We start from the raw sequence: 27,626 nt of genomic DNA, 5'->3' as shown, positions 1-27,626 counted from the left end.
AAGCCGGCCCGGGCACAGAAGGACCGGAGACCCTTACCTCCAGGGAGCCGCCAGAAAAGGGGAAGCGGGGCTTGGCTCAAGGGTCGGGCGGTAGCCTTGAGCTGAAGAGCCGAGTTCAAGCCCATGACCCCTCTAACCCCCCGACCCCCCCCCAAAATGAGGAGGTGACATTTTCCGAGCATGTCCTCCTAACCTCTGACAATGGCATTTTAAAAGACACTGTTGCGAGGCCATCCCATCATGCTGGGGTTCTGGCCAGGCAGAGGGTCCACCGGGCTTCCCCGCTCCGAGGGCAGAGGAGGACGGGCGGGGCGTGAGGGGCGGGGCGCGACGCGGGGGGCGGGGCGCGACGCGGGGGGCGGGGCGCGACGCGGGGGCGGGGCGCGACGCGGGGGCGGGGAGGCCGGGTGCTCGCGAGGTTTTGTTTTCGCCCCGGCCTCTGGTGGTGGGCCGGGAAGCTGCGAGATGCGCTCAGAGAAGGAGCGGAGTGGTGGCTTAGGCTCGGCGGTTGCCGTGCGGGCCCCAAGCGGAAGGGAGAAGCTGCTGGCCGCCGAGGTCCAGCTGCCCCGTGAGTTGCCGCGGCGGGAGCCTGATACACCACCCCCCTCGTCATCTGGTTGTGGAGGCGCAACCAGCAAACCTCGCGAGGAGAAGAGGACGACTTTGAGCAAGGTGGGGGACCGGGCGGGAATAATTCGCGCGGGGAGGATAACCCAAGACAGATAGGGCGGAGCTGGCAAGAGCTGAGGCGCGGAGGCCGGCCGTGAGCGACCTGCGGAGAGGGGAGAAACGGGCCAACCGCGGGAGGAGGGGGCGGAGCCAGGGGCGGGGCGGGGCCGCGTCGGGGCGGGGCTGGCGAGAGCTGAGGCGCGGAGACCGTCCGTGAGCGACCTGGGGAGTGGGGAAAAACGGGCCAACCGCGGGAGGAGGGGGCGGGGGCGGAGCCAGGGGCGGGGCGGGGCTGGCGAGAGCTGAGGCGCGGAGGCCGGCCGTGAGCGACCTGCGGAGAGAGGAGAAACGGGCCAACCGCGGGAGGAGGGGGCGGTCCGGGGGCGGGGCCTCCTTGCGGACGGCGCGGCAGAGGTGACGCCGGCTCGGACGGCGCCCGCGGCACCCCGGTGGGCCGGCGGCGGGACGCGTGGGTCCCGGGCGCGGCGGAGGCCGGCGGTCTCTGGTGACGAGCCCGCGCCGCCCCAGGTGGTCCTCCGGCGGCTCCCCCCCGGTCTCACCAAGGAGCGACTGGAGGAGCTGCTGCGTCCGCTGCCAGCGCACGATTACTTCGAGGTGGTCGCCGCGGACCTCAGGTGAGAGCTGGGCGCCGCCGGTGGGAGATGGGAGCGGTGGAGAGGGGCGGGCAGCCCCCCCCGTGCTCCCGGGGTCACGCGCGGCCGTCCTGTCCAAGCTGCACCGAATCGGGATGGTCACGCCGGCCCTGCTCGGTGCGGACCTTTCCCTCCTGTCTTGTATGGAGCGGAAGCTGGAGGGCAGCTCCCCTCCGGAACCGGAGTGGAGCCCCTGCGTGTCCTCCGGTCACCTCCTGTGCTCAGCTCTTCCTGATCGCTCCAGTTAGGGCAGGCTTGAAGTAAGATACCAGCAACAGGTGGCGATCATACAGCCAGACGTCGTGAGGTTGATTTTTCACTCAGGGCAGTCGTAAACGTTCCTTTGGACCATATCAATAATAATGTCTATTCAAAGGAAAGAAAAGGTTAAACATAGGTGCAGTTTTAAAAAGATGTGTGTGGGCCCAGGAGTGTGGCCTAGTGGTAGAGAGCTGGCCTTGAGAAAGTGCCAAGACAGAGAAAAAAAACCGGTGCATATGGCTTTGGAATGGCCAAAGTTCAGAAACTGCAAGAGGTTTTCTGAGCCTCACTTCTCTTTTCTTTCTTTCTTTTTTTTTAAGAAATCATGTAGGCATTATTTATTTTTGTTCATATTAACCTTTCAAAAATTTTCATTGATTTGCCTTCGTTTAAGTCACTAAATAGTCTCTTTTTTTGAGCACAAGCCTAAATATGAATACTTACACTCTTCATTTCTAAGAAACATTCATCCATTCATTCCTTGACAAGTTTCCCTGTCTTTTCGTCTGTTCTAAACAATACAGAAAGTTCTAAATATGTACTCTAGTTGTGGTTCAAGTGATAGAGCAAGCTTTGTGAGCAAGGCCTTGAGTTCAAGTCCCAGTACTGGAACCAACCAACCAACCAACAAAAAATAACTCTAGACCCCAATGAAGGCTCTTCAAAATATTTCACTCTTTCTTTTGCCCTTATGGTTAATCTAATATTGTTAGTGTATCTGACTTTGTTACCTGATATATTGTATATATGTTTACTTGTTTATCTGAAATAGGGAAGCCAAGGGGGGGGGGACACAAGATGATTGGGCGGGGGTGGGGTGAGGGAAATGGGGACAAAAACATGAGAGGGGATATTGTTGTCTCACTTTTCTGTTTTGTGAAATGGATTGAACATTACTTCCTGTGAAAGGAATGACTCCTCTGATGTAGAAAAGGATTCATTTTTCCTGTAGACCCTATACTATCCATGCAGTAAGAACTAAAGCACCTGATGCTACAACATTCTTATGATGAATAAGTTCAGTTGATGCCTCATTCTAGTCCTGATGCATCAGGAATGACCTCTGAATTATTTGGTTTTTGGTCCACATGTCAAGCCTGCCTCTGTACAGTGGGGAAGCTGATCTAAATTGTCTCTATTGGATAAATAAATAATGGTAGTGTAGGTACTATAGGAATAGGTAGTATTTGTTTTCTCTTTTGCTGAAGAATATGGAGATTGATATAATTAACTGAGAGATGATTGTTTGGCAGTAATGTTTTTTTTATTTTTTTATTATTTTTTATTTTTTTATTTTTTTGCCAGTCCTGGGCTTGAGCTCAGGGTCTGAGCACTGTCCTTGGACTTTCTCAAGGCTAGAGCTCTACCACTTGAGCCTCAGCACTACTTCCGGCTTTTTTCTATGTATGTGGTACCAAGGAATCGAACCCGGGTCTTCATGCATGCTAGGCAAGCACTTTAACCACTAGGCCAAACTCCCGGTCCCGGCAGTAATGTTTTGTCTGGAATAATTTACTGTAACCAGAAGAGGGAAAATGGCAAAATTAAAGTTCTACATTTTTTTCTAATCATTTTTTACTACTATCTCAAATTTCAGTCTTTATCCTCATCTCTTCTCAAGAGCATACATTAATTTTAGAAATCCTGATGATATCCTCCTATTCAGAGATCGTTTTGATGGATATATCTTCATTGGCAATAAAGGTTAGATTACTACTTATTCATTTTTTTCTCCCTCTCTCCCTCCCTTCCTGCATCCTCCCTCCCTTCTTCTTCCCCTCTCCCTTCCCCCTCTCCCCTCCCCTGCCTCTTCCTCCTTCTCTTCTCCTCCTCCTCATTCTTTTTGCCAGTCCTGGGGCTTAAACTCAGGGCCTGAGCACTGTCCTTGAGCTTTCTCAAGGCTAGCATTCTACCACTTGAGCCACCACACCACTTCCTGCTTTTTCTGTATATGTGGTACCAAGGAATCAAACCCAGGGCATTATGTGTATTAGGCAAGCACTATACCGGTAGGCCACACTCCCAGCCTTAATTCCTTTGTCACAGGCTTTAATGAAGTTATGCTAGAATTTTTTAAAAAGTTTTACCTAAGAAGCTCTAGTCAAGTGCGTATTGGGGAGTCTGAGGATCATGGTTCAGAGCCAGCATGGGCATGAAAGTACATGAAACTTTTTTTTTTTGGGTGGGGGTCTGTTGTGGGACTTGAACTCTGGGCTTGGGCATTGTCCCTGAGCTCTTCAGCTCAAGGCTACTTCTCTATCACTTGAGCCACAGCACCACTTCCAGTTTTCTGGTGGTTGTTTGGAGATAATTCTCATGGACTTTAGTGCCTGGATTGGCTTTGAACTGTGATCCTCACATCTCAGCCTCCTTAGTAGTCAAGATTATAGGCGTGAGCCACCTAAGTGGGCCTACTATATGAAACTCTATCTCCAATAAACTACCAAAAAAAAGCTGAAAGTGGAGCTGTAGCTCAAGTGGCAGAGTACCAACTTTGAATAAAAGAAGCTCAGGGACAGCGTCCAGACCCTGAGTTCAAACCCCAGGTGCGACAGGCGCACGTGCACACATCGACACACACATGCACACACACATAAAAAAGTTCTTAGACATATTTAACTATCATATTTTTGTTATTACTGTGTCATATGCTCACATAAAAAAGAATTGTAAGACTTCAGTCAGTTTTGTGTGATAGCAAATATTAGTGTGCAATGTGATTTTTTTTTTTTTTTTTTTTTTTTTTTTGCGAGGGTGAATCATGGGGCTTGAACTTGGCCTGGGCACTCTCCCTGAGCTCTTCAGCTCAAGGCTACCACCCTACCCCTGGTCCTGGGTGTTGTCCCTGAGCTCTACAGCCCAAGGCTGCTGCCCTACCCTTGAGCCAAGCCCTACTTCCCATTTTCTAGAGTTTAATTGGAGATAAGAGTCTCAGATCCTTTTGTGCCTCGGCTGGCTTTGAACCTTCATCCTCAGATCTCAGCCTCCTGAGTAGCTAGGATTACAGGCGTGAGCCACCGTGCCGGTTTAGAATTGTATTACTTTCTACATTAATAAATAATAAATTTCTCTTTTTTGTGTATATAGTGGTACTAGGAACTGTGAAGATGGCTTCATGTTTGTTAACTAAGTGCTCTGTTATTTGGCCTATGCTCATAATCATATCTTTTTCTTGTGTAAATGTACAGTTAACTCTACTTGACACTACTTATATTAACTATATTTACCTCCTACAACCAATCACTGATACTTACCTGCATCTTGCAAAGTTAAACCAGTACCAATTAAACACTAACTCTCCATTCTCTTCTGCCAGCTCCCAATAATTCCATTCTACTTTCTATTTCTATGATATGAAGTTGACTTTTTTTTTACCTTATGCTAGTGTAATCACACATATTTGTCTTTGTGCCTTGCCTATTGCATTTAGTGTAATATTTTCAGGTTCATCTGTGTTGTAGTATATTATGGTATTTCCTTTTCAGTGCTGAATAATATTCTGCTACAATATGTAAACTCATTTTGTGTTTGCTTATACTTCTTTGTTCATTTCTTTTTTTTCTTCTGTTGGTTATGGAGCTTGAACTCAGGGCCTAGGCACTATCCTTGAGCTCTTCCACTTTGAACCACAGCTTCACTTCTGGTTTCTGAGTGGTTAATTGGAGATCAGAGTCTCTTGGGGACTCTTCTGTCTGGTCTGGCTTTGAACCATAATCCTCAGAACTCAGCCTTCTGAATAGCTAGGATTACAGCCTGAGCTACCAGCACCCAGCTTGCTTGCTTGCGTTCTTTCTTTCTTTCTTTTTTCTTTCTTTCTTTTTCTTTCTTTTTTTTTTTTTTTTGTGGGTCATGGGGCTTGAACTAGGCCTGGGCGCTGTCCCTGAGCTCTTCAACTCAAGGCTACCACTCTACCCCTGGGCCTGGGCACTATCCCTGAGCTCTTCAGCTCAGGGCTACTGCCCTACCCTGGAGCCAAGCCTCACTTCCCATTTTCTAGAGGTTAATTGTAGATAAGTCTCAGGTCCTTTTGTACCTGGGCTGGCTTTGAACTTTGATCCTCAGATCTCAGCCTCCTTAGTAGCTAGGATTACAGGTGTGAGCTACCCCCTGGCCAGCTTGTCCATTTCTTAATAGAGTTGTTTATTTTCTCATTGTTGAATTACAGGGATTTCTCATATCCTGGATATTGAACTCTTATCAGATATATGATTTGTAAATACTTTCTCCCATAGGTTGCCTTTTTATTCTGTTGATTATATCTTTTATCAGCATTAGGAAGTAAACTCGGTCTTTTGATCACTTCAAAAGTTCTGTACCACTTTAGCTATATCCTCAGACTTTTTATTTTTATTTTTGAGATGGGTTTTTGCTAAATTTGCCTGGGTTGGCCTCTGTCTCCTGAGTAGCTGGGATTAATGGGCATGTGTCACTTTATCAACTGTACTCAGCATAGTTGTATCTTTTGATGCACAGGCATTCTCTTGACATAGTACAGTTTGTTGTCTATAAGATAGTTGGTAAATCTAAAGTTATAGGGCCTTTCCTTGTTTTGTTTTGGTTCCCTAAGAGTTTATAGTTCTAAGCTTTATGTTCAGCTTTGATCCATTTTTAGTTGATATTTGTGTTAATTGTTAGGTAAGGATCCAACTCCTTCCTTTCGTTGATGTCCAGTTTTCTCAACACAATTCATTTGAAATATTTAATGGCCCTAACACTTTGCTGAGAATCATTTGACCATTTATTAAAGAAGTTTTCTGGATCCCTTTTATATTCTCCTGGTATATGTATTTTCTGTGTCTGCATTCTTTGAATTTTTGTACTTTATAGTAAGGTTTTGTAATGAGGGACTGTCAGCTGCCAGGTAATTAGTATTTACCTATTTATCTTATACTGACATTGTGGGCATAGAAAGGAATTGGCTTTGTCCTTGCCAGTAAAATGCCCTTTTCACCCTCTCATTCTCAACTTTATCCTAGATAGTTGAAATTAAACGTATTCTAGATGAGAATTATCAGAATTGCCTATTGCTGACATGATTGAAAATGATTACTCAGTGGGTTTGTCACTGAGTGAGAGGTAGAAATATTCCATGGATTGATCAAGTGTCTAAGAGATTGTCACAGTGAACACAGAAATGTGTGTTCCCCTCACCCCAATATAACAACAAAAGCATTCTCCACCTTTTTGTTTGAAACAGACATTATAAGACATGAGATGCCCTTCCACTTTTACTCTTGCTTGTAGGCACAGTCATTTCCTTGAACCTATACAACATATTGATAAAAAAATTAACTTTGAACACAGTGGCTCATGCCTGTAATCCTAGCTACTCAGGAGGCTGAGATCAGAGGATCTAGGTTCAAAGCTAGCCCAGGCACAAAAGAACCTGAGACTCTTATCTCCAATTAACCCTTAGAAAATGGGAAGTGAGTCTTGGCTCAAGGGTAAGGCTATACCCTTGAGGTGAACAGCTCAGGGACAGCGCCCAGGCTGAGTTCAAGCCCCATGACCCATTAAAAAAATTAACATTTTAAAATTAAAAATGTAAGTGTAACTTAAAGTATTCCCTTGATAAATTTTTTGGCTTATTGAGGTATAAAATTTATCCCTATAAAGTGAGAAGTTTGATGTTTTGAATGTGCCCAGGCATGTCATAACTTCACAATAGGTCATTTTATTTAATAAATGATATTCCTCCTGCCAGGTGCCAGTGGCTCACGCCTGTAATCCTAGCTCTCAGGAAGCTGAGATCTGAGGATCGTGTTCAAAGCCAGCTTAGGCACTAAAGTCTGTGAGACTCATTTCCAATTAACCACCAGAAAACAAGAAGTGACACTGTGACTCAAATGGTAGAGCTGAAGAGCTCAGGAATAGCACCTAGGCCCCAGAGTCCAAGCCCCACAACTGACCCCCTTCCCAAAAGATACTCCCCTACAGTTTTTCTTATCACCATCATGCTTGTCCTTTAGTAGTAAATAAGATCTTATTTTCCAAGTGAACATAAGAGAGTTTCAGAATGGTGTTTGGAATATGTCTTGGTTCAAGGCCTGGAGTATCCTGCAGTAGTAGAGTTTGCTCCCTTCCAGAAGATAGCCAAAAAGAAGTTGAAGAAAAAGGATACCAAGACTGGAAGCATCGAAGATGGTGAGGCTTTTTCAAAACATGCTGGCTTAAGAGCCACCAGCTTTAATGCCCTGAACAGATATTCCACTCATATAGTTGGGAGGAATACATTTACTGTTTTTTTTTTCCATTTTTCTTTTTCAAACTTACAGATCCAGATTATAAGCAGTTTTTGGAAACTTACAGTGTGGAAGAAGAGAAAACTAGTGCCAATCCTGAGACACTTCTGGGGGAGATAGAGGCAAAGACAAGAGAACTCATTGGTCTGTTTTTCTTATATTTTCTCTTTTCTTCATTGAGATGCTCGGTTATAGAATATGAACTTGATTTTCCTTTTTAATTATTTTTATTTTTGTTTTTGTTGTTGGTTGTGGGGCTAGAACTCAGGGTCTGGCACTGTCCCTGAGCCTCTTTGTGCTCAGTTTTTGAATGATTAATTGGAGATAATAAGAATCTTCTGGGAACTTCTCTGCCCCAGCTGGCTTTGAACCATGATCCTCAGATCTCATCATTCTGAGTAGGTAGGAGTACAGTTGTGAGCCACCAGTGCCCGGCTTAGTTTTCCTTTTTATGACTATGATAAAGTCTCAGTTTATTGCAGGCTTGGAAGAAATGTATTTTCTAATTTTGACAAAAGGGTGTTATCTTAGGAAAGTATTTCTGAATTTTTGTTGATGGGAAGGAAGCGTTGGGTTTTTTAGTGATCCCTTTGTTTTAGGTAGTAGTGCTTCTGATGACATGAATGTGTGCTTTCTGATGTCAGGAGAGGTTTGTGTCACAGAGCTGAGTCAGGGGTCTTTTTTTTCTTTTCTTTTTTTTTTTTTTGCCAGTCCTGCCTGGGCACTGAGCACTGTCCTTGGACTTTCTCAAGGCTTGAACTGTACCACTTGAGCCACAGTACCACTTCTGGCTTTTTTTCTTTGTGTGTGGTACCAAGGAATCAAACCCGGCTCTTCGTGCATGCTAGGCAAGCACTCTACCACTAGGCCAAACTTCTAGCCCCAAGGGGGTCTTTGGAAAAAGCAGTTGTAGGTGAGTATTAGCACCTTATAGAGATGAGATGCTTTCTTCACATAAGAAGCCACCTTCTGGCTGGGCGCCAATGGCACATACTTGTATCTACTTAGGAGGCTGAGATCTAAAAATCACGGTTCATAGCCAGCCTGGGCACAGAAGTCCATGGGACTCTTATCTCCGCCTAACCACCAGAAAACAGGAAGTGGTGCTGTGGCTCAAGTGGTAGAGTAGTAGCCTTGAGCTGAAGAACTGAGTGACAGTGCCGAGGCCCAGAGTTCAAGCCCCAGAACTGACCAAAACAAAACAAAAAGAAGCCACCTTCCTGCCATTCAAAAGAATCTCACTCCCTGAAGTTGCAAATCAAACCAACATCTAGACCTAGTTGGACCACAGGATTTAGTTTGCATACACCTTTGGTCTACAGTTCTACTGCCTTGAATGTGCTAGATCTTGTCTGAATCCAAACTTTGCTCTTTCCCTGAAAGTGAGTGGTATATTTTATTCATTACCAGGCATGAGGCCTTAGTCCCACATGATGTCTCCCTTCTGTGTTGGGCCCCATGCTCAACTGCTACAAGGCTCTGCACCCTACTCCAAAGCTGGATCCTACTCAAGAGGTGGTGGCATGACTGTCACACTTGACAGCAGGTGATCTCCCTGCTCTTTCATCTCCCCATTGTTTCCAACAGAACCATGTTTTCATCTTTATAGCCACTGGGTTGAAAATCTTAGGAATCAAAGGGTTGGTTTTTTTTTTTTTTTTTTTTTTTTGTTTGTTTGTTTGTTTTGCCAGTCCTGAGCCTTGAACTTAGAGCCTGAGCACTATCCTTGGACTTTTTCAAGGCTAGAGCTCTATCACTTGAACCACAGCACCATTGCTGGATTTTTGCCATGTATGTGGTACCAAGGAATCAAACCTGGGTCCTCGTACATGCTAGGCAAATACTCTACCACTAGGCTAAACTCCTGGCTCAGGAATCAAGAATTATTAAATAAGCAAGCAGGTCAGAAGCTGGAGCACTGTATGAGCAAGTAACCTTACATGGTTGGAGCAGGATGGAGAACACTAATGTTGGCCTGGTGTCTGGGCAGAGAGGTCAGGAAGGGGCATGGGCTGATTCATTTGTTCTGTCATCACTGCATCTACTGTGATAGTGAATGCCAGAAGAGTCAGAGCCTAGCTGGGAGGTTCTTGCTCCCCCAGGGTAAGTTGCTCATACTAGATTGACAGCTGCAGCATTTATTTTGGAAGTTGAATAGACTTCCAAAAGATGATGGATGGATTGGTTGTAGAAGATAGGGGAAAGAAAGCATTAAAAATGGTAGTTCGGGAGCCGAGAGTTTGGCCTAGTGATAGAGTGCTTGCCTAGCATGCATGAAGACCCGGGTTCAATTCCATGGTACCACATACATAGAAAAAAGCCAGAAGTGGTGCTGAGGCCCAGGTGGTAGAGCTCTAACCTTGAGAAAGTCCAGGGACAGTGCTCAGGCCCTGAGCTCAAGCCCAGGACTGGCAAAAAAAAAAAAAAATGGTAGTTCAGTTTATACAGATTAGTTGATGGTGGACTTGGGGAGGGTAGAGGGAAATTGTTTAGGTGTATGTCAAATTTTAAGGAAGAAGTAGCAAAAGTAATTTAGATGATCTTTTCAGAACTCACCCCCTGCCCTCTCCTGTATCTTATTCCATGTCAGGGTTCCTTTGAGTAGGCTCTGTCACTATGGGGTGTTTTTGAGACAAACCATTTGCTGCATTCCTCGGAAGGACCTTTGTTCCCTTCTGTCAGCTGCAGTACCTTGCTTAGTACCTGCCCTGCTGTGCAGGTGGTACTAGTTAATTGTGGCTCAATGAAGTGCCAGGGACTCAAGTTCACTAGCTTTTAGGTTAGCATTTTCTTCATTACAGACTAGGCTCTGGAGCCTGTTTCCGTGGTTTCTGCTTATTTCCATTACATTAGAATCTTTATCAAGCAGTTCATCCCAGTTGCCTTTTTTTTTTTTTTCCACTTAGCTTCTGGCCTTCAGTGAAGTCTCAGAAATGAGTCTAAGGAGTAAGAATTAAATAGAATAGTAATAAGCTTATATTGAAGGAAACTCTAATGTAGTTGTCATTCAGGGTCTTTGAGAACAGCTATAAAACTTGGTACTAACAGCCTCAGCAGCTTATCACCTTCCTGAACCTCATAGGTTTTCATGAGGTAACAAGTGTGAAACACTCAGTATAGTATCTGTGTGTAGCAGTATGCTGTATGTGACAATGGTTGTTAATCTTGTTGAGTTAGTGTTATATGGTTCATAGTCTGTGTACAAGGGTCTCATCTACTCTTCACAAGATACAAAATTATTGATATATACAAAAATTACTTGAGTAACAGCTCCCCTAGATATATATAGTGTGCTCTGAATAAAATTGCATGAATATAAAAAAGTCTTCTCCTAATTATTTTAAAGATTAAATTGAGCCAGTGCAGTGGCTCACAGCCACAGCTGTAATCCTAGCTACTCAGGAAGTTGAGATATGTGGATCACAGCTCAAAGCCAGCCCAAGAACTGAAGTCTGTGAGACTCTTATTTCCCATTAACCACCAGAAAACCGGAAGTGGCTGTGTGGCTCAAGGGGTAGAGTGGTAGCCTTGAGCTGAAGAGCTCAGGGACAGTGCCCAGGCCCAGAGGTCAAGTCCCACGACTGACAAAAAAAAAAAAAAAAGATTAAATTGAAAGCAGATATTTAAAATAAATCTCACTAGGCACTGATGGCTCATGCTTATAATCCTAGATCACTGTTTAAAGCCAGCCCAGGCAGAAAAGTCCCTGTGAGACTCTTCCAATTAACCACTCAAAAACTGGAAGTAGATGGAGCTGTGGCTCAAAGTAGTAGAGCACTAGCCTTGAGCGAAGAGCTCAGGGACCGTGCCCAGGCCCTGAGTTCAAACCCCACAACTAACAATAAATAAATAAACAAACAAATACATTCCTCATTTTTAAATTTACATTTGGTACATTATATTCTTTGTGTTTTAGCTAGAAGAACCACACCTCTTTTGGAATACATTAAAAACAGAAAATTAGAAAAGCAGGTAGGTATATTTTACATGGTGACTATCTTTCTTGCACCTGTATTTCCATCCAAAATTTTTATTTATGTATTTGTACATGTAGAGAATTCGAGAAGAAAAGCGAGAAGAACGGAGGAGGAGGGAATTAGAAAAAAAACGCTTGCGGGAAGAAGAAAAAAGAAAAAGAAGAGAAGAAGAAAGATATAAAAGAAAAGAAGCAGATAAGCAAAAAAAAACTGAGAAGGAAGTAAGGATTAAGGTAATTTTGATGAAGCTCTTCACTTTTCCTTTCTCAGTAGTTCTGCTATGCTACTTATGCCTTTAAGATATTTTAGCTCTTTAGAACTTTTAAAAATATGTATTTTCAGTTCATATAATCTTTTATTACCATTGTTGCATTTTTAAAAATTTTATACCAGTAGTTTCCAGACTATGCTCCTGGGACCCATGTGTTCCTTGGACAATCTGTGTGGACCAGTGGAAGTGGAAGGCAGAGGCAGAGGGCTCCAACCTGGTGATGTGCAGTGGGTATACTACTTCCAGAATTCACCCGACTGCAACCACCAGCTCAGCTCCCCCCCCTTTTTTTTATGGGTCGTGGGGCTTGAACTTTGGGCCTGGGTGTTGTCCCTGAATTCTTCAGCTCAAGGTAAGCACCCTACCACTTGAACCACCGTGCCACTTCCAGTTTTCTGGTGGTTAATTGGAGATAAGAGTCTCATGGTCTTTTCCCACTTGGGCTGGCTATGAATCCTGATCCTCAGATCTCAGCCTCTTGAGTAGTTAAGATTACAGGCGTGAGCCATTGGTGCCCAGCTCAGCATCTCAGCATTTTTTTTGCAGGGGAGGAGGGGGGTGGTTATGGGGCTTGAACTTGGCCTGGATGCTGTCCCTGAGCTCTTCAGCTCCAGGATACTGCCCTACCTTTGAGCCTAGTCCCACTTCTCGTTTTCTAGAGATAAGAGATTGGAGATAAGAGTCTCAGGTCCTCTCAGGTCCTCTTGTGCGTAGGCTGGCTTTGAGCCTTGTTCCTCAGATCTCAGCCTCCTGAGTAGTTAGGATTACAGACATGAGTCATCGCACCCAGTCCATCTTAGCATTTTTATGTATGGCTTAAGTCCTGGGAATTCTGTGGCATTCTTTGGTAGCAGTAGCTGTTCTTGTATTTCTGTGGCTGACCATTCATTCAGATGGATTGAAAATATTTTACTCTGTGTAGTACATTTTGTTCAAAATTGGAATCAGCACTTATCTTCTTACAACCTTATTAAGACTTCAGCTCAGTACAGTTTCACCTCACAACACAGTCTAATATAGGGATTCAGTAAGATTATACTGTGTGAGAAAATGTATGAAATAAAATGTTAAGACTTGGCCGGGAGTTTGGCCTAGTGGTTAAAGTGCTTGCCTAGCATGCACGAAGACCCGGGTTCAATTCCTTGGTACTACATATATAGAAAAAGCCAGAAGTGGTGCTGAGGCTCAAGTGGTAGAGTTCTAGCCTTGAGAAAGTCCAAGGACAGTGCTCAGGCCCTGAGCTCAAACCCACGACTGGCAAAAAAAAAAAAAAAATGTTAAGACTTTGGGAAAGAGATAATTGTGCCATAGGTGAGTCAGAATGGCAGACCTGAATAGAAACATACTTCTTTGTTTTTGTGAAGAGAAAATATAACAGCTCCTTGAAAAGAACTTCCTCTGAGACTTTATTATGAAATATTCTCTCCCATAATGCCACTGGTGGAAAGAACAGTTTCTGTACAATATCCCACAGAACTACATGACCAGACTGGAAGCTGGTCAGCTATTAAGACTGGTAGCTTCTGCTGCTATATTTAGTAGTGCAGAATGACCAAAGTGCATTTCTTGTCATGTGCAGTCTTCCCATTCATTGGCAGGTGGCCACCTGTTCCTTATGGTGGGTTGTCAGAAATCTAAGTTGACAGAGGTCTTGACTTTTATGTACATCATCTTTAGGATGGGGAAAGAATGTACAATGAGATAAATGACATAGACCTTCTTGGAAGGAAAGTCCAAATGTCTGGTGACAATACCAGTGACCAGCATAATTCCTAAAGGAGCATTTGTGCAAAATATATCTGTAATCCTAGTTGCTGAGGAGGCTGAGATCTGAAGATCTTGATTTGAAGCCAGCCAGGATAGGAAAGTCCATCAGACTCTCATTGCCACTGCACTACAAAAAAAAAGACAGAAGTGGAGGCAGGGAGCATAGCCCTGCTCATGCTAGGTAGAGTGCTCACGTAGCATGCACAAAGCCCTGGGTTTGATTCCTAATACCACATACACAGAAAAAGCTGGAAGTGGTGCTGTGGCTCAAGTGGCAGAACATTAGCCTTAAGCAAAATGTGTCCAAGGACAGTGCCCAGACTCTGAATTCAATCCCCAGGCATGGCCGCCCTCCATCCCCCTAAAAAAAAAAAAAAAAAAAAAAAAAGACAAGTGGGTCTGTGCCTCCCCAGAGGCCTCAATCCTACCTACTTCAAAGATACAGGTAGGTCAGAGGTGACTAGACAGCACCCACAGCAGTTCTTTTTCACTGACTTGAATCAGAATTTGGGTGCAGATATGCATTGTTTTACATTTTCATAGCATGGATGAAGTTGAGAAACCCAACCAAGACTATAAGGACATATAAGGAGAAAGGAGAAACAGGTCTTCCTTGGGAAACTGCTCAGATCAGCGCTTTCTGTTTGCCCATGCTTGTGAAGTACACAGACATTACTCTTCATAGCACAGTTTTTATTTCCTATAACACAGTCTCCTGGAAGGAAGAAAGCTAATGAAATGGGACCTGAATGTTATGGGAAGGTCTTTGTCATTATAGAAATTGGACTCTGAGCCAAGTATAAGGGTGCATGCCTATAATCCCTGCACTTGGGAGGTAGAGAAACAGAGGATTTCAACTCTTGTGTCATAACCAGGGAAAAACTGGGATATACTTTGTAAATTTTATGGCCACAGGTTTGTAAATACTAGTTAACTCACTGTCTAATGCTTTAATTCTCAAAATCATTTTCTTTGACAGCAACCGTTGGAACTTCTACAATCTCAGCTAAAATAGTTTAGAACTATAAATTGTTTTAAAAGTCATTAGTGTAAACCTTCAAACTATTTTTTTTCCTTTTTATGGTTGCAAAAGTAATACTCAAGAGGAACTAGAATCCACAGATGAAAGTCAGCTTGAACTCAGGGCCTGAGCACTGTCTTTGGACTTTCTCAAGTCTAGAGCTCTACCACTTGAGCCTCAGCACCACTTCTGGCCTTTTTCTATGTATGAGGTACCAAGGAATCGAACCCGGGTCTTCATGCATGCTAGGCAAGCACTTTTACCACTAGACCAAACTTCCAGCCCTGTTTTATTTTTGTTGATTTTTGCCAGTCCTGGGGCATGAACTCTGAGCCTGAGTGCTGTCCTTGAGCTTTTTTTTTTTTTTTGGCTAGTTGTGGGCTTGAGCTCAGGGCCTGAGCACTGTCCTTGGACTTTCTCAAGGCTAGAGCTCTACCACTTGAACATCAACACCACTTCCACCTTTGTTCTGTGTAGGTGGTACTGAGGAATCAAACCCAGGTCTTCATGCATTGTAGGCAAGCACTCTCCACTAAGCCAAACTCCCGACCCTGTCCTTGAGCTTTTATGCTCAAAGCTAGAACTCTTTTAACACTTGAGCCACAGCTCCACTTCTGTCTCTTTTGTAGTGTAGTGGCAATAAGAATCTGATGGACTTTCTTACCCTGGCTGGTTTCAAGTCTTGATCTTGAGGTCTCAGCTTCCTCAGCAGCTAGGATTACAGGCATGAGTCATAGATGCTCACCTTTATTAATTACTTCTGCAGGGCTTTGAACAAAATATCTAAGAAAAGCAACTGAAATGATAGAAGGATTTATTTGCCTTAATGTTCCAGAGATTTCAGTTCAGTCTTTGGCTGTTGATTCTGGGCCTTTAATGAGGCAGGATATCATAGCTTCACCAGAATACTGTTTTTTATTTATTCTAAACATTTAAAAAAAATACAGCTGGGTGTGGTGGCTCACGCCTGTAATCCTAGCTACTCAGGAGACTGAGATCTGAGGACTGAAATTCATAGCTAGCCCAGGTACTAAAGCCGTGAGACTCTTATCTCCAATTAACCACCAGAAAATGGAAAGTGGCCTTGTGGCTCAAGGGCTAGGGCGGTAGCCTTGAGCTGAAGAGCTCAGAGACAGTGCCTAGGCCCAGAGTTCAAGCCCCATGACCGACCAAACACACACACACACACACACACACACACAAGCATTTCTTTAGAAACTGTGACCCTTGGACAGCATGCTAAATTCCTGAATTAAATGTGTCATTATCATTTTTTTTTTTTGCCAGTTCTGGGGCTTGAACTCAAGGCCTGGGCATTGTTCTTCAGTTATCTCAAGGCTAGCTATCTATGACTTGAATCATAGCACCACGTCTGCCTTTTCTATGTATGTGGTACCAAGGAATTGAACCCAGGGCTTTGTGCATGCTAGGCAAGCACTCTTAACTACCACTAGGCCATGGTCTCAGCCCCTAGAATATTTTTTGTGGGGCTTGAACTCTGGGCCTAGGGGCTGTCCCTGAGCTCTTCGGCTCAAGACTAGTGTTCTGCCATGTTGAGCCATAGCACCATTTCCAGTTTTCTGGCAGTTAATTGGAGAGAAGAGTCTCACTGACTTTTTGTTCTTTGGGGGTTTTTTTGTTGTTGTTTTTTCTGTTTTTGGTCATGGGGCTTGAACTCTGGGCCTGGGCGCTATCCAGGAACTCTACAGCTCAAGGCTACCACCCTACTTCTTGAGCCACAATGCCACTTCCAGTTTTCTGGTGATTAATTAGAGATAAGACTCTCACAGTCTTAGTGCCTGGGCTGGCCTTGAACCATTATCCTTAGATGGCAGCTTCCTGAGTAGCTAGGATTACAAGTGTGAGCCACCAGTGCCCAGCAAAAACCCTGGCTTTTGAATTTATAACTTTGTTATTCAAACATTAAGGCTTATATTTTAAACTATTTAGCAAGTTATTTTTATAGCCTGCTCTTGAGTAATGTTTTACTGACTATAATTTCTCAGCTTCTTAAGAAACCAGAAAAGGGAGAAGAACCAGTCACAGAGAAACCAAAACAAAGAGGTGAAGAAATTGGTACTGGAGATGAAAAACAGGAAACATATACCCCCTGTACAACCTTGAAAGTCAAGCCCATAGAGAGCCAGCTGGAAGCACCCAGAGAGAAGTGAGCATGCCTCTTTCATCATGAAGTCACAACGTCTCTGAGTGTGGACCTCACTTTAGACTTGGAATCTGGAAGTGTTGCCAGAATATGCTAGTCCTTGTTTGTTTCCCATTGGTCATGCTAAGAACTTTGTAAATTTTGAGTGTACAGTTACATCTACCTTTAAAGCAAGAAATATCTCTAGTCTTCAGTTGTTGCCTGTCTAAACTCTTCTTACCCATTAGCCTTTCCTCTCCTAGATCCTCATCTGCACTGAGGTTTCTGTGTCTGTTCTTTAGCTTTAGTCTTTCTTCCTGCATAGTTACAGGTCCATTGTTTTCTTCTGTTTTGGGATTTTTTTTTGTGGAGGGGGGAGGTCGGTTGTGGGGCTTGAACTCTGGGCTTAGACGCTGTCTCTGAGCTCTTCAGCTCAAGGCATGAATCTCATGGACTTTTTGTACCTGGGCTGGCTTTGAACAGTGTTCCTCAGTTCTCAGCCTCCTAAGTAGCTAGGATTATAGCTGTGAGCCACCAGTGCCCGGCAAGATTTTGAGATTTTTGTACTCGTTTGCTCTTCTAGTCTGTCTACAATTTATTACTTAAAAATTCAGTTATCTAAAATTTTAGATTTTACGCTCTTTCAAGGTAGCCAATTCTTAAGTGCTATGATACTTCTCGGTGGGCCTGCCTTCTTCTGGTCTTGTCCCTTTCTTTCCCTTTGCTAGCTCACCATGGGGTGAGCTTGTTGGGGCAAAGAGCAGATAAGGCCCTTTTGCTACAACCATTCCATTTGTAACACACAGCCAAGCTTGCCTAACCCAGGGCTCCTGCCTCTCACTCCATCATCATTATGATCTCTTAGGTTCAAGGTTTGTGCACAGTATCTTTTGTGTGTCATTGTTTAGAGTACAACAGTACCTGGTGCTGTCTCTGGCATGGAGTCCTCGCTATCTCACCTGTTGCCCATATGGACAAGCTCCAGAGGGATTGTAAAGACTTGTTCCTGTAGGTCAACTTGGCAAAGACTTCAAGAACCAGTTGAACTATTTATTTATTGAGCTATTTATTTTCTGTACATTGATATTTAAATCTCTGGCATTATTAAACTTCAGTGAATGCAGCTGTGTTTGCAGCAGAAGTCAACCTGATACACATCATAGAACAGGTGCCTGGCATCCGTCTTGCCTAGTTCATCTGTATTTATTTTGGATGGTCATTAGAAGACTACGTATAGTAGAATCATACTTACTATATGTGTGTCACTCAAGCATAATGCCAGAACTTGGTTTTACAATTTGTTCATCTTTTCAGTGGTTTGTAGTGTGTTTGTTATGTAGCTACTGCTGCCAGATGCAGAGGTGCAGTGATGAACTCAGCTCCTACAGTCCCTGCTTAGAGCCTAGAGAAAGATTGATAATGAGTAACCCTTTCACATGAGTATTCCTGTCAAGTCACTGGTCTTCAGATGGCAGTGATAAGGAGGGACTTGGGAAATTTCCAGAGGAAGAACCTAAACATTGAGATGCCCTCTGGATGAAGGCCAGAAGCACAATACTCACACCAAGCCCACCAGGTTTCCATAAGGAATGAAGATGAGCTAGCATAGGGGAAAGGGTTCATTCGAGGCAAGAGGGAAGAAGGGGAGCCAGTGGGCACACAGTTCTGTGGCAACAGCAGAGAGGACAAGAAGAACAGCAGAAGCTGAAGGGGGATGACAGCTTGGCACTCAGGGAAGATTGACTGGGCCCAACCTCACCACCCATCTGTACCAGGAGTGTACATTTGTGCTTTTACAGTTGCACGGCTGCTTTTACCAGTTAGAAATAATAAAACAAAACAAGAATAACCTGCCTGAGTATATAGGTCTCATCTGACATAGCCTCACTTTGTGAAGGTCAGTGTCTTCTAGTGCTTTTTTGAGGGGGCGGGGGGAAGATGGGAGGTGTGGGTACCATCCTAGGGCTTGTACTCAAGGCCTGGACACTGCCCTTGAGCTTTCTCAAAGCTAGCACCCTACCACTTATGCCACAGCTCCACTTACACACCTTTGGGCCATTTTTTTTTGTGTGTGTGTGGGGGTCATGGGGCTTTAACTCAGCCCGGGTGCTGTCTCTGAGCTCTTCAGCTTAAGGCTACCGCCCTCACCTGGAGTCAAGCCCCACTTCCTGTGTTCTAGAGATTAATTGGAGATAAGAGCCTCAGTCCTTTTGTGCGGGACTCAGCCTCCTGAGTAGCTAGGATTACAGGCATGAGCCACCGTGCCTGGCTTTTTTGGTCTTTTTTTTTTTTTTTTTTTTTTAAGAGATAAGAGTCTCAGAGACTTTCCTACCCTGTAATTGAACTGCAATCCTCAGATCTCAGCCTTCTGAGTATCTAGGATTACAAGTGTGAGTCATGTGGTGCCATCTTTTCCCAAGCATTTTTACTCCCCTAGTACATACCAAACCTGGAAGTTAACCCAGGATGAAATCCACTGTCTCTTCCTCTTCAGGTAACAAACTCACCAGGAAAAGGATCTTGCATACTGTGAAATTTGGGCTTTAGCTGGGTGCTACATCTAGGGCTATGCAAGACAGCCTGTGGAGACATTGGCAACTGCAGGATTTCTGGAACTCTAGAGAGGTTGTCAGTCATCTCTGGGCTGCCTGACTTCCTGTCGCATCACTTCAGTTGGTGATTCAGGCTCTGGGCATAGACCCTGCTTTTCCTATGTGGTGCAGACATTATTCTCTGAGCACAGTTCCCCTGTAAGGGTGGGCCTGTGTGCATTGGCCCTGCATTCCTGATCCCTGCTTCAGGGATTCTGATGAGGACCCCCTGAGCCTTCTCTGCTTTTGTCATGAGCCAGACTTTTCACAAGGGAAAGAAACCCACTTATAAATCATCTTTCTGAAAGGATTCTAGGAATAGGTTGTAAATTTCCAGGTAACTAGGGGATGTTTCAGCCACACATTCTGGACACTGTCCAGTGTTAACTGGTTGAACCTCAGTTGTGGCTGCTGGTCTTCATATCCTTAATTTAGTCATCATTTTTGACTAACTTCCAATAGTAAAACAATGGGTATTATTTATAGGTGTTGCTTATGAAGGGCCAGCTCAGTTTCCCACTGCCAGATTCATTGCCCCTCCATTCCAGGATCCACAGGTATCGAAGTTTGATGCTTAAGTGAGTATGTACAACCTGCATGAGAGCCCACACAACTTCCTATCTATTTTAACATTTCTGGATTACTTACACAATACAAACACTGTGTAAGTAGTCTCATTGTATTGTTTAGCGAATAATAAAAATGAACACTAGGTTTTTAGTGCAGATGCATACTGTTTTTATCTGCATTTAGTTGAATTTGCAGATGTGGAACCTCCTGATACTAGGGCTAACTGTTTATTACCAAGAGTTGGTTTAGTTCTTAGATCTAAAAGCCATACCCTTTATGTCTGGGTGTTGTTCATTTCCAGTGCTAAACAGTCTTCAGACACCTGAGATCTGAGTTTTGTCCCATGTTATATCCTCATGCTTCATCCATAGAATTCTTGGCTTGAATAGTGGTATTTCTACAGATTCTAACTTTTTTCTTCCCATCAAGTTATTTAAAATACCAGCAGTCAGGCCAAGAGGATGGCCTGGGGGTAGAGTGCTGGACCAGCATGCACAAAGCCCTGGATTTAATTCCTCCACAAAATGGGGAGGAAAAGGGGCTTGTATGGGGTGCATCTGACCATTGAACTGAAGGTGTGAGGGATCAGCCATCTATAAACAGATGGGTAGGGCTGCATTCTAATAAAGTTGTTGTGAACAAACCTTGTTTAGCCTGAGAGGCAGAATTTGTTTGCTAGCCTCTTGAGTGAAGCTTGACAGGTGCTGTGATCCTTAGTCTACCAGGTTGCTTCAGAGACTTGCAGAACAAAGAATCCAGAAGAATCCACTTCCTTCCTTCTTCCTCTCGGCTCTAGGTTTGTTGGCTTGCATTTGGTGCTGAATTGCTCCCTGGGATTCTTACCGAAGTGCTTATTTGAAACTAGTTCTTACACCTTTTGATCTTAGGGTCCCTTTCTATAAAATCCCAAAAAGTCTTTATCAATTATGTTCAGCCTATACTACTCCTGTAGTTAAAGAATGTGCAAATACACATTCCATTTATCTGTGAGAAGTAGTGTCCTACAGCCTTTGGAACCCTCATGTACTCTTGGGTAGTCAGAGAAAAGGACAAAGATTTCTTGGTCTTAAAAGTTATTTGAGGGCCGGGAGTTTGGCCTAGTGGTTAAAGTGCTTGCCTAGCATGTATGAAGACCCGGGTTCGATTCCTCGGTACCACATACATAGAAAAAAGCTGGAAGTGGTGCTGAGGCTCAAGTGGTAGAGCTCTAGCCTTGAGAAAGTCCAAGGACAGTGCTCAGGCCCTGAGCTCAAGCCCAGGACTGGCAAAAAAAAAAAAAAAAAAAAAAAAAAAGTTATTTGAGTGGGACGAGGTGGCTCATGCCTGTGACTGAGATCTGAGGATCAAGGTTCAAAGTCAGCCTGCACAAAAGGACCTGAGACTGTTATCTCCAATTAACCTCTAGAAAAATGGGAGGTGGAGCTTGGCTCGAGGGTAGGGTGGTAGCCTTGAGCTGAAGAGCTCAGGGACATTGGACTCTTGTCCCTGGCTGGGCAAGGGACTTGTCTTCATTCACTTGGTATAGACATTGGACTCTTCTGTCCCTGGCTGGGCAGGGGACTTGTCTTCATTCACTTTGCATGGACATTGGACTCTTCTGTCCCTGGCGGGGCAGGGGACCTGTCTTCATTCACTTTGTAGACATTGGACTAGGTTGCCCACAGGAAACTCCATGAAGCAATGAGGAGGGAGTGGGACTGACAACTACTGGTTATGCCCAAGATTTGTCCTGTGATGGGGAACGGGGTGGCACTTGCTGTATGATCCATCAAGGAAGGAGTAAAAAAGAGTACATTGCAGTTTACTGGTTCTTAAACAAAGAAATATCATAAACCAACATTTATCTTACAAATGAAGTGTTTCCCAGCAAATTGCTGAGTATTCTTAGCTATGTAATTTAGTATTTATGTTGCTTAAAACTTAGGGAAGTTGAGCCAGGAGTTTGGCCTAGTGGTAGAGTGCCTGCCTAGCAAGCATGAAGACCCATGTTCCATTCCTTGGTAACACGTACATAGAAAAAGCTAGAACTGGTACTGTGGCTCAAGTAATAGAGCTCTAGCCTTGAGAAAGCCCAAGGATAGTGCTCAGGCCCTGAGCTCAAGCCCCAGGTAAGTTGTTTAATATTTAAGCTGTTAAGAAAAGTATACTAGAGCCAAGTACTCGGTGGCTTATGCCTGTAATCCTAGCTACCCAGGAGGCTGAGATCTGAGGATCACAGCTTGGGCCTAGCAGTTACAAGGCCCCGAGTTTAAACCTTAGTGTTTCATCAATCCATCAATCAATCACTGACTTCTAAAAAGTATGCATGTTGTTTCACAAAGGACATATCTATCTTTGAAATATGGCCATACTCTTTCTAAAAAGACAGTGATTTTTTTTTTTTGAAAACATAGCAGGGAGCATACAGTTGTGAGGAACTAGAAAGACCTTCCTACCACAGGGTCAGATCTTTTACTTCTAAGGAATTGAAAGCTCTGAAAGGTCAGGGTCCCTCTTTCTTTTTCCTCTGAATTGGAGATTCTTAGCCCAAGTCTATGTTGGGGTAAGTGACATTTTTTTTTTTTTTGTCAGTCCTGGGTCTTGAATCCAGAGCCTGAGCACTGAGTCTATGTATGTGGTACCAAGGAATTGAACTCAGGTCTTCGTGTATACTAGGCAAGCACTCTACCACTAAGCCAAACTCCCAGCCCTGGGTAGTAACATTCTTGTAGTTACCTCAAGATTCCACAATATTGTGATAAAGACATCATGTACTTTTCTATATTAACTTTCATCAGACCCTCAAAGTAGCAATGTTTAAAATGTTAAAACTTACACAGATTAAGTTAGTCCGCTCTTGTATGAACAGTGTTCTTGATACAAAGAAATTCAGCAAACAGGCAAAAGCTATTGGCAGAATAGAAGGTATTATGTATCTAAACGCAGAGAAAGTCCTTGCACTTGGGGCTGAGATGCCAACTTGTCTCTCAGGCTTTAGAGACTTCTAGGGATAGTGATAGTAGAATAAATTGTGTGCTACTTTTTTTTTTTTCTGGTCCTGGGGCATGAACTCGGGACCTGGGTGCTATCCCTGAGCTGTTTTTACTCAAGTTGGAGCTCTACCTCTTGAGTCACAGCTGCACTTCTAGGTTTTGACTGGTTAATTTGAGATAAGAGTCTTGTGGACTTTCCAGGCTAGGCTGGCTTCAAACTGGAATCATTAGATCTCAGCCTTCTGAGTTGTTAGAATTACAAGCATGCGCCACTTGCAGGTACCTGTCCTGCTTTCTTGCCTTCTAACCATAATACTCCAACACTAAGAAGCATTCTTTTCTAAAACATTGAAAAATACTCTGATGAGACCTCGGGTTCTTTGAAAACACTTTAAAGCAATAAAAAATAGGCTCTATAGTACACTGAAAATGCTCCTAAATAATATCCACTTGTCAATCTTGGGGATATGAAAAAAAGGATTTTTCCAATGTAGTACACTTAGGGTACTGAAATAGGTAATTACCTTAGGCTACCCAGGCAAACCTTAAGTTCAGTCCTCCCAAGGCAATCAGAGAGACAGCATTGCACACTTGGAGCAGGAGAAGCTGGGAGTGTTGTCGGTGTCAGGAAACGTCAACAGACTTAGGTGTTGCAGAAGCAAGAAAGGAAAGGAGCTTGCAAGGCTAACTCTCAGGGTTTGGCTTAATTTCAGACTTCTGACCTCTACAACTACAAGGAAACTGCATTATTGTTCTTTTGCTGTGAGCGGTAGTTGTGCTCAGGCTTGAACTGAGGGCCTCGGTGGTATCCCTGAGCTTTTTCTGCTCAAGTTGAATGTTCTATCACTTTGAGCCTCAGTACCACTTTCAATTTTGTGGTGGTTAATTCGAGATGAGTCTGGCTTTTCTGCCTGGGCTGGCTTTGGACCATGATTCTCAGATCTCAGCCTCCTGAATAGCTAGGATTACAAGTATAAGCCACTGGTGCTTGGATGCATTTCTGTTCTTTTAAATAGCTAAATCTATGGAAAATTGATAGAGCTCTACTAGCTGGGTGCCATGCCTGTGGTGGATATTTCCTATCCAAATGTAATAAGCATGGAATTGTTTCTCTCTAGCCACAAGGAACTAGGCCATGTGGCAGGGCCATTAGCCTGAGAGCTGGGCTTGGACATGGGTGTCTCTGCCCTTCTCCTGTTTGCAGCACTGGCTTTCTCATATGCTCAATCATCTCATATACCACCTTGTCCTTGGATCAAACAGGAACAGCAGGAACAACTCCAGCCTGATGCTGATGCAGACCACACACATGTGTGTCTCCTGGAGCCACTACCATGCCACAGCAAGAAGCTGCTCCAGACTGGGTTGCCCTGAAGCCACCTTCAGTGCTGGTCACTCTGTCCCTCTGCCCTGCAGCCTAGTGCACCATTGCAAGCTGCAGCAGTTGTCTTTGGCCTGAAGCTGCTCCTTTACATACCAGGTGCTCAAATATGCCAGCTGCCTCAGGTAGACCCTAAGAGGCTTTTACTGTTTGTAGGCTCTTCAGCAGCCTCTGCTGCTGTGAACCAGTCTCCTTTTTGCTGTGCAAACCACAGCTGGACAGCCCTGGGCTCCTCTATTCACCCACCACCATCGGACCTCCAGCACTAGAAGCAAGGGGAAGAAGGAGCACCAAAGCTGTCTGTGTGCAGGGAGACTTTGAAGCTGTGCCACAGGTTTGGTCAGCCAGTCTGTGTTGCCAACCCAATACTTGCTGTGCTGTTTCATTTTTAATAGGAATTCTGTATGGTGTTGTCTCAGTTCTCTTGGGAGAGTTGCTCCTTGTTCCAAGTGAAGAGAAATCATTCATGATCTCCAGATAACCTGTTCAGGCAATGCACAATTGTGGATGTAGATCTACCATGAGGGCCAAAGAGAAAGAGCCCGGGATACAAGTCCAGAAAGGGCTGTTGCCTTGGGATACCAAAATCCTCAAGAATGTAGATAAAGCTCTGAGCTGAAGTGTAAGTACTTGTGTGGGCACACCTACACACACATGCATAAAATCCTAAATTAATGCAAACATTTGTGGATAAAGACAGGATCTGACTAAATCTTTTGGATGGGTGCAACCAATATGATAGTGTCCTGATTTGAAGCTTGTAGAGGCTTCTAAGTTTGATGGGTAGGCAACATCCTGTTCATCCTGCCTGGCTCCCTTGGAAGCAAACTGGAAATAAGCATATGACCAAGAAAAGCACAGAAAGGGGCCGGGAGTTTGGCCTAGTGGTAGAGTGCTTGCCTAGCATGCATGAAAACTCGAGTTCGATTCCTAGGTACCACATAAATAGAAAAAGCTGAAAATGGTGCTGTGGCTCAAGTTGTACAGCTCTAGCCTTGAGAAAAAGCCCAAAGATAGCACTCAAGCCCTGGGTTCAAGCCCCAGGACTGGCAAAAAGAAAAGAAAAGCACAGAAAGCCAGGCACTTGGACCCTACCCTGGTTCAAACACATTCAGTTTTGCACTTGGCTAAACTTCTGCTTCCTGAACAAGTGAACTTCAAAACTCTGATTTTATGTTCTAAAAGAATGTCTGGCCTTCAGCCATGCATCTCCACCTTGCATAGTGGAGCACAGTGTGGAATGAAAACTTTTTCTTTCCTGCCTGAATCCTGGTGTGGCATTCTCATTTATCTACCTACTTAATGGTGCTGAAACCTAGGAGGGTGTTTTTTTTTTTTTTTTTGGTTTGTTTTAATAGTGGAATTGCAGAATTCTCCTCCATTTTTTCCCGTCTTCTGTTTTTTGTTTTTTTTTTCCCCTGAAGAATATTCTATTCCCAACAGCCCCTTTTCTGCAAAAGGGACTGCTAGGAGAGCCCATGCAAGACTTCTCGCCAATATCATTACTGGCCTCCACATCCACAGCAAACCACTTCTCCACTCTGGTGAATGCTGTCTCCAAACCCTCTTTAAATACCTTCTGCCTTCCCTGGCCAGAGCACCTAATGTTTGATGCCATTCTCAAGTAGACGGGGTTTTAATTATTTTTGGCCACAATGGTTAAGGGTTGAGATGATGTACATTCAGGCTTTATCTCTTTCTCCTGCTCCTTTCCTCTCTTTCTCTGCCTAAATTTGCTTCCTGCCTGAAAAAAAAAAGGAATGTTTGTATTCTCATTTTACATAATTTTATCCTGAAGGTTTTTTTCACTTTTTATTAAATAATTTATTAACATTAATTTTAACATATTTCAAATGATATGTTTAACAAACAAGTACTCAAGAAGGGAATCTCTATATAAAATTACTGACGCTTAGATTTTAGAACATAATCAAAATTAGGCTGAGGGTTTGTATGTCATGGATACATATTAATCTATGTAATAAAACATTATGTCTATAGAGTCATAGGTTTTTATGTCTATGTAGTTGTGTTTATAGTTCCAGTACCATGTCCATAGCACTGGGTATGCAACTATTGAGTCCTCGCTCTTGTGCTATTTGGATCCATTGTATATATATATACCACATTTTCTGTATCCATTCATCTACAATAGGGCATCTGGTTTGTTCCCATCACCTGACTATTGTGAATAGTGCAGAGATAAATATAGCTGAGCAGGTGTCCTTATCATATCTTGGGTTATGATGTTCAGGATAGATGCCCAGGAGTGGTATAGCGGGATTGTAGGAAAGGTCAGTTTTCAGTTCTTTAAGAAACCTCCACACTGCTTTCCAGAGTGGCTGAACTAGTTTACAATCCCACCAGCAGTACAGTAGGGTTCCTTTTTCTCCACAACCCCGCCAGCATCTGTCATTGTCTGAGTTCAAAATCTTGGCCATTCTTAATGGGGTAAGGTGGTATCTTAGGGTTGTTTTTATTTGCATTTCCTTTATGACCATGGATGCTGAACATTTTCTCATATGGTTTTCTGCCATTTTAATCTCTTCTTCTGATAAGTCTCTCTTTAGTTCCCTTGCCCATTTAGTGATTGGTTTGTTGGATTTGGGGGGGATTAGTTTCTTGAGTTCCCTGTAGATACTGGATATTAAGCATTTGTCAGATGTATTATTGGTACATATCTTTTCCCAGTTGGTTGGTTGTCTCTCTACTTTTGTGGCTATGCTTTTATCTGTGCAGAAACTTTTTATTTTTAGGTAGTCCCATTTATCGAGTCTCTCTCCAATCCGTTGTGACCCTGGGATTCTGTTCAGGAATCTTTTGCCTGTGCCTGTGAGTTCCAGTGTCTCTCCTACTCTATCATGTAGCAGTTTCACAGTTTCCAGTCTGACATTGAGGTCTTTGATCCACTTTGAGTTAATGCTTGTGCTTAGCGAAGGTCCAGGGTCAATGTTTAGTTTTCTGCATGTGGCTGCCCAGTTTTGCCAGCACCAATAATTGAATAGGCTGTGTTTGTTCCACTGTATATCTTTGGCTCCTTTGTCAAATACAAGTTGACTATAGGTATGTGGTTCTATTTCTGGGTATTCTATTCTGTTCCACTGATCT

The 27,626-nt window shown here is 43.8% G+C and overlaps 1 protein-coding gene across 6 annotated transcripts; it reads left to right on the top strand.

Moving 5' to 3' along the window:
- Positions 1 to 431: 431 nt before the first annotated feature.
- Upf3a (UPF3A regulator of nonsense mediated mRNA decay) lies at positions 432 to 27,626 on the top strand. 6 transcript variants are annotated; one of them, XM_090341827.1, is made up of 9 exons: positions 432 to 672; positions 1,198 to 1,304; positions 3,181 to 3,287; positions 7,629 to 7,727; positions 7,859 to 7,969; positions 11,742 to 11,797; positions 11,880 to 12,035; positions 16,868 to 17,028; positions 24,401 to 27,617. In XM_090341827.1, the coding sequence occupies exons 1-9, from the start codon at positions 466 to 468 to the stop codon at positions 24,594 to 24,596; spliced, it is 1,200 nt and encodes a 399-aa protein (XP_090197953.1). In that variant the 5' UTR covers positions 432 to 465; the 3' UTR covers positions 24,597 to 27,617. The 6 variants fall into 6 exon arrangements, with proteins under 6 accessions (XP_090197953.1, XP_090197955.1, XP_090197954.1 ...); XM_090341829.1 differs by lacking the exon at positions 24,401 to 27,617 and adding an exon at positions 17,913 to 18,872; XM_090341828.1 differs by lacking the exon at positions 7,629 to 7,727 and having other exon boundaries at positions 24,401 to 27,623.

Source organism: Megascapheus bottae, chromosome 11, assembly GCF_031878675.1.
Source record: "Megascapheus bottae isolate mThoBot1 chromosome 11, mThoBot2.hap1, whole genome shotgun sequence".
NCBI lineage: Eukaryota > Metazoa > Chordata > Mammalia > Rodentia > Geomyidae > Megascapheus > Megascapheus bottae.
This window is presented reverse-complemented; position numbering and strand designations above follow the sequence as displayed.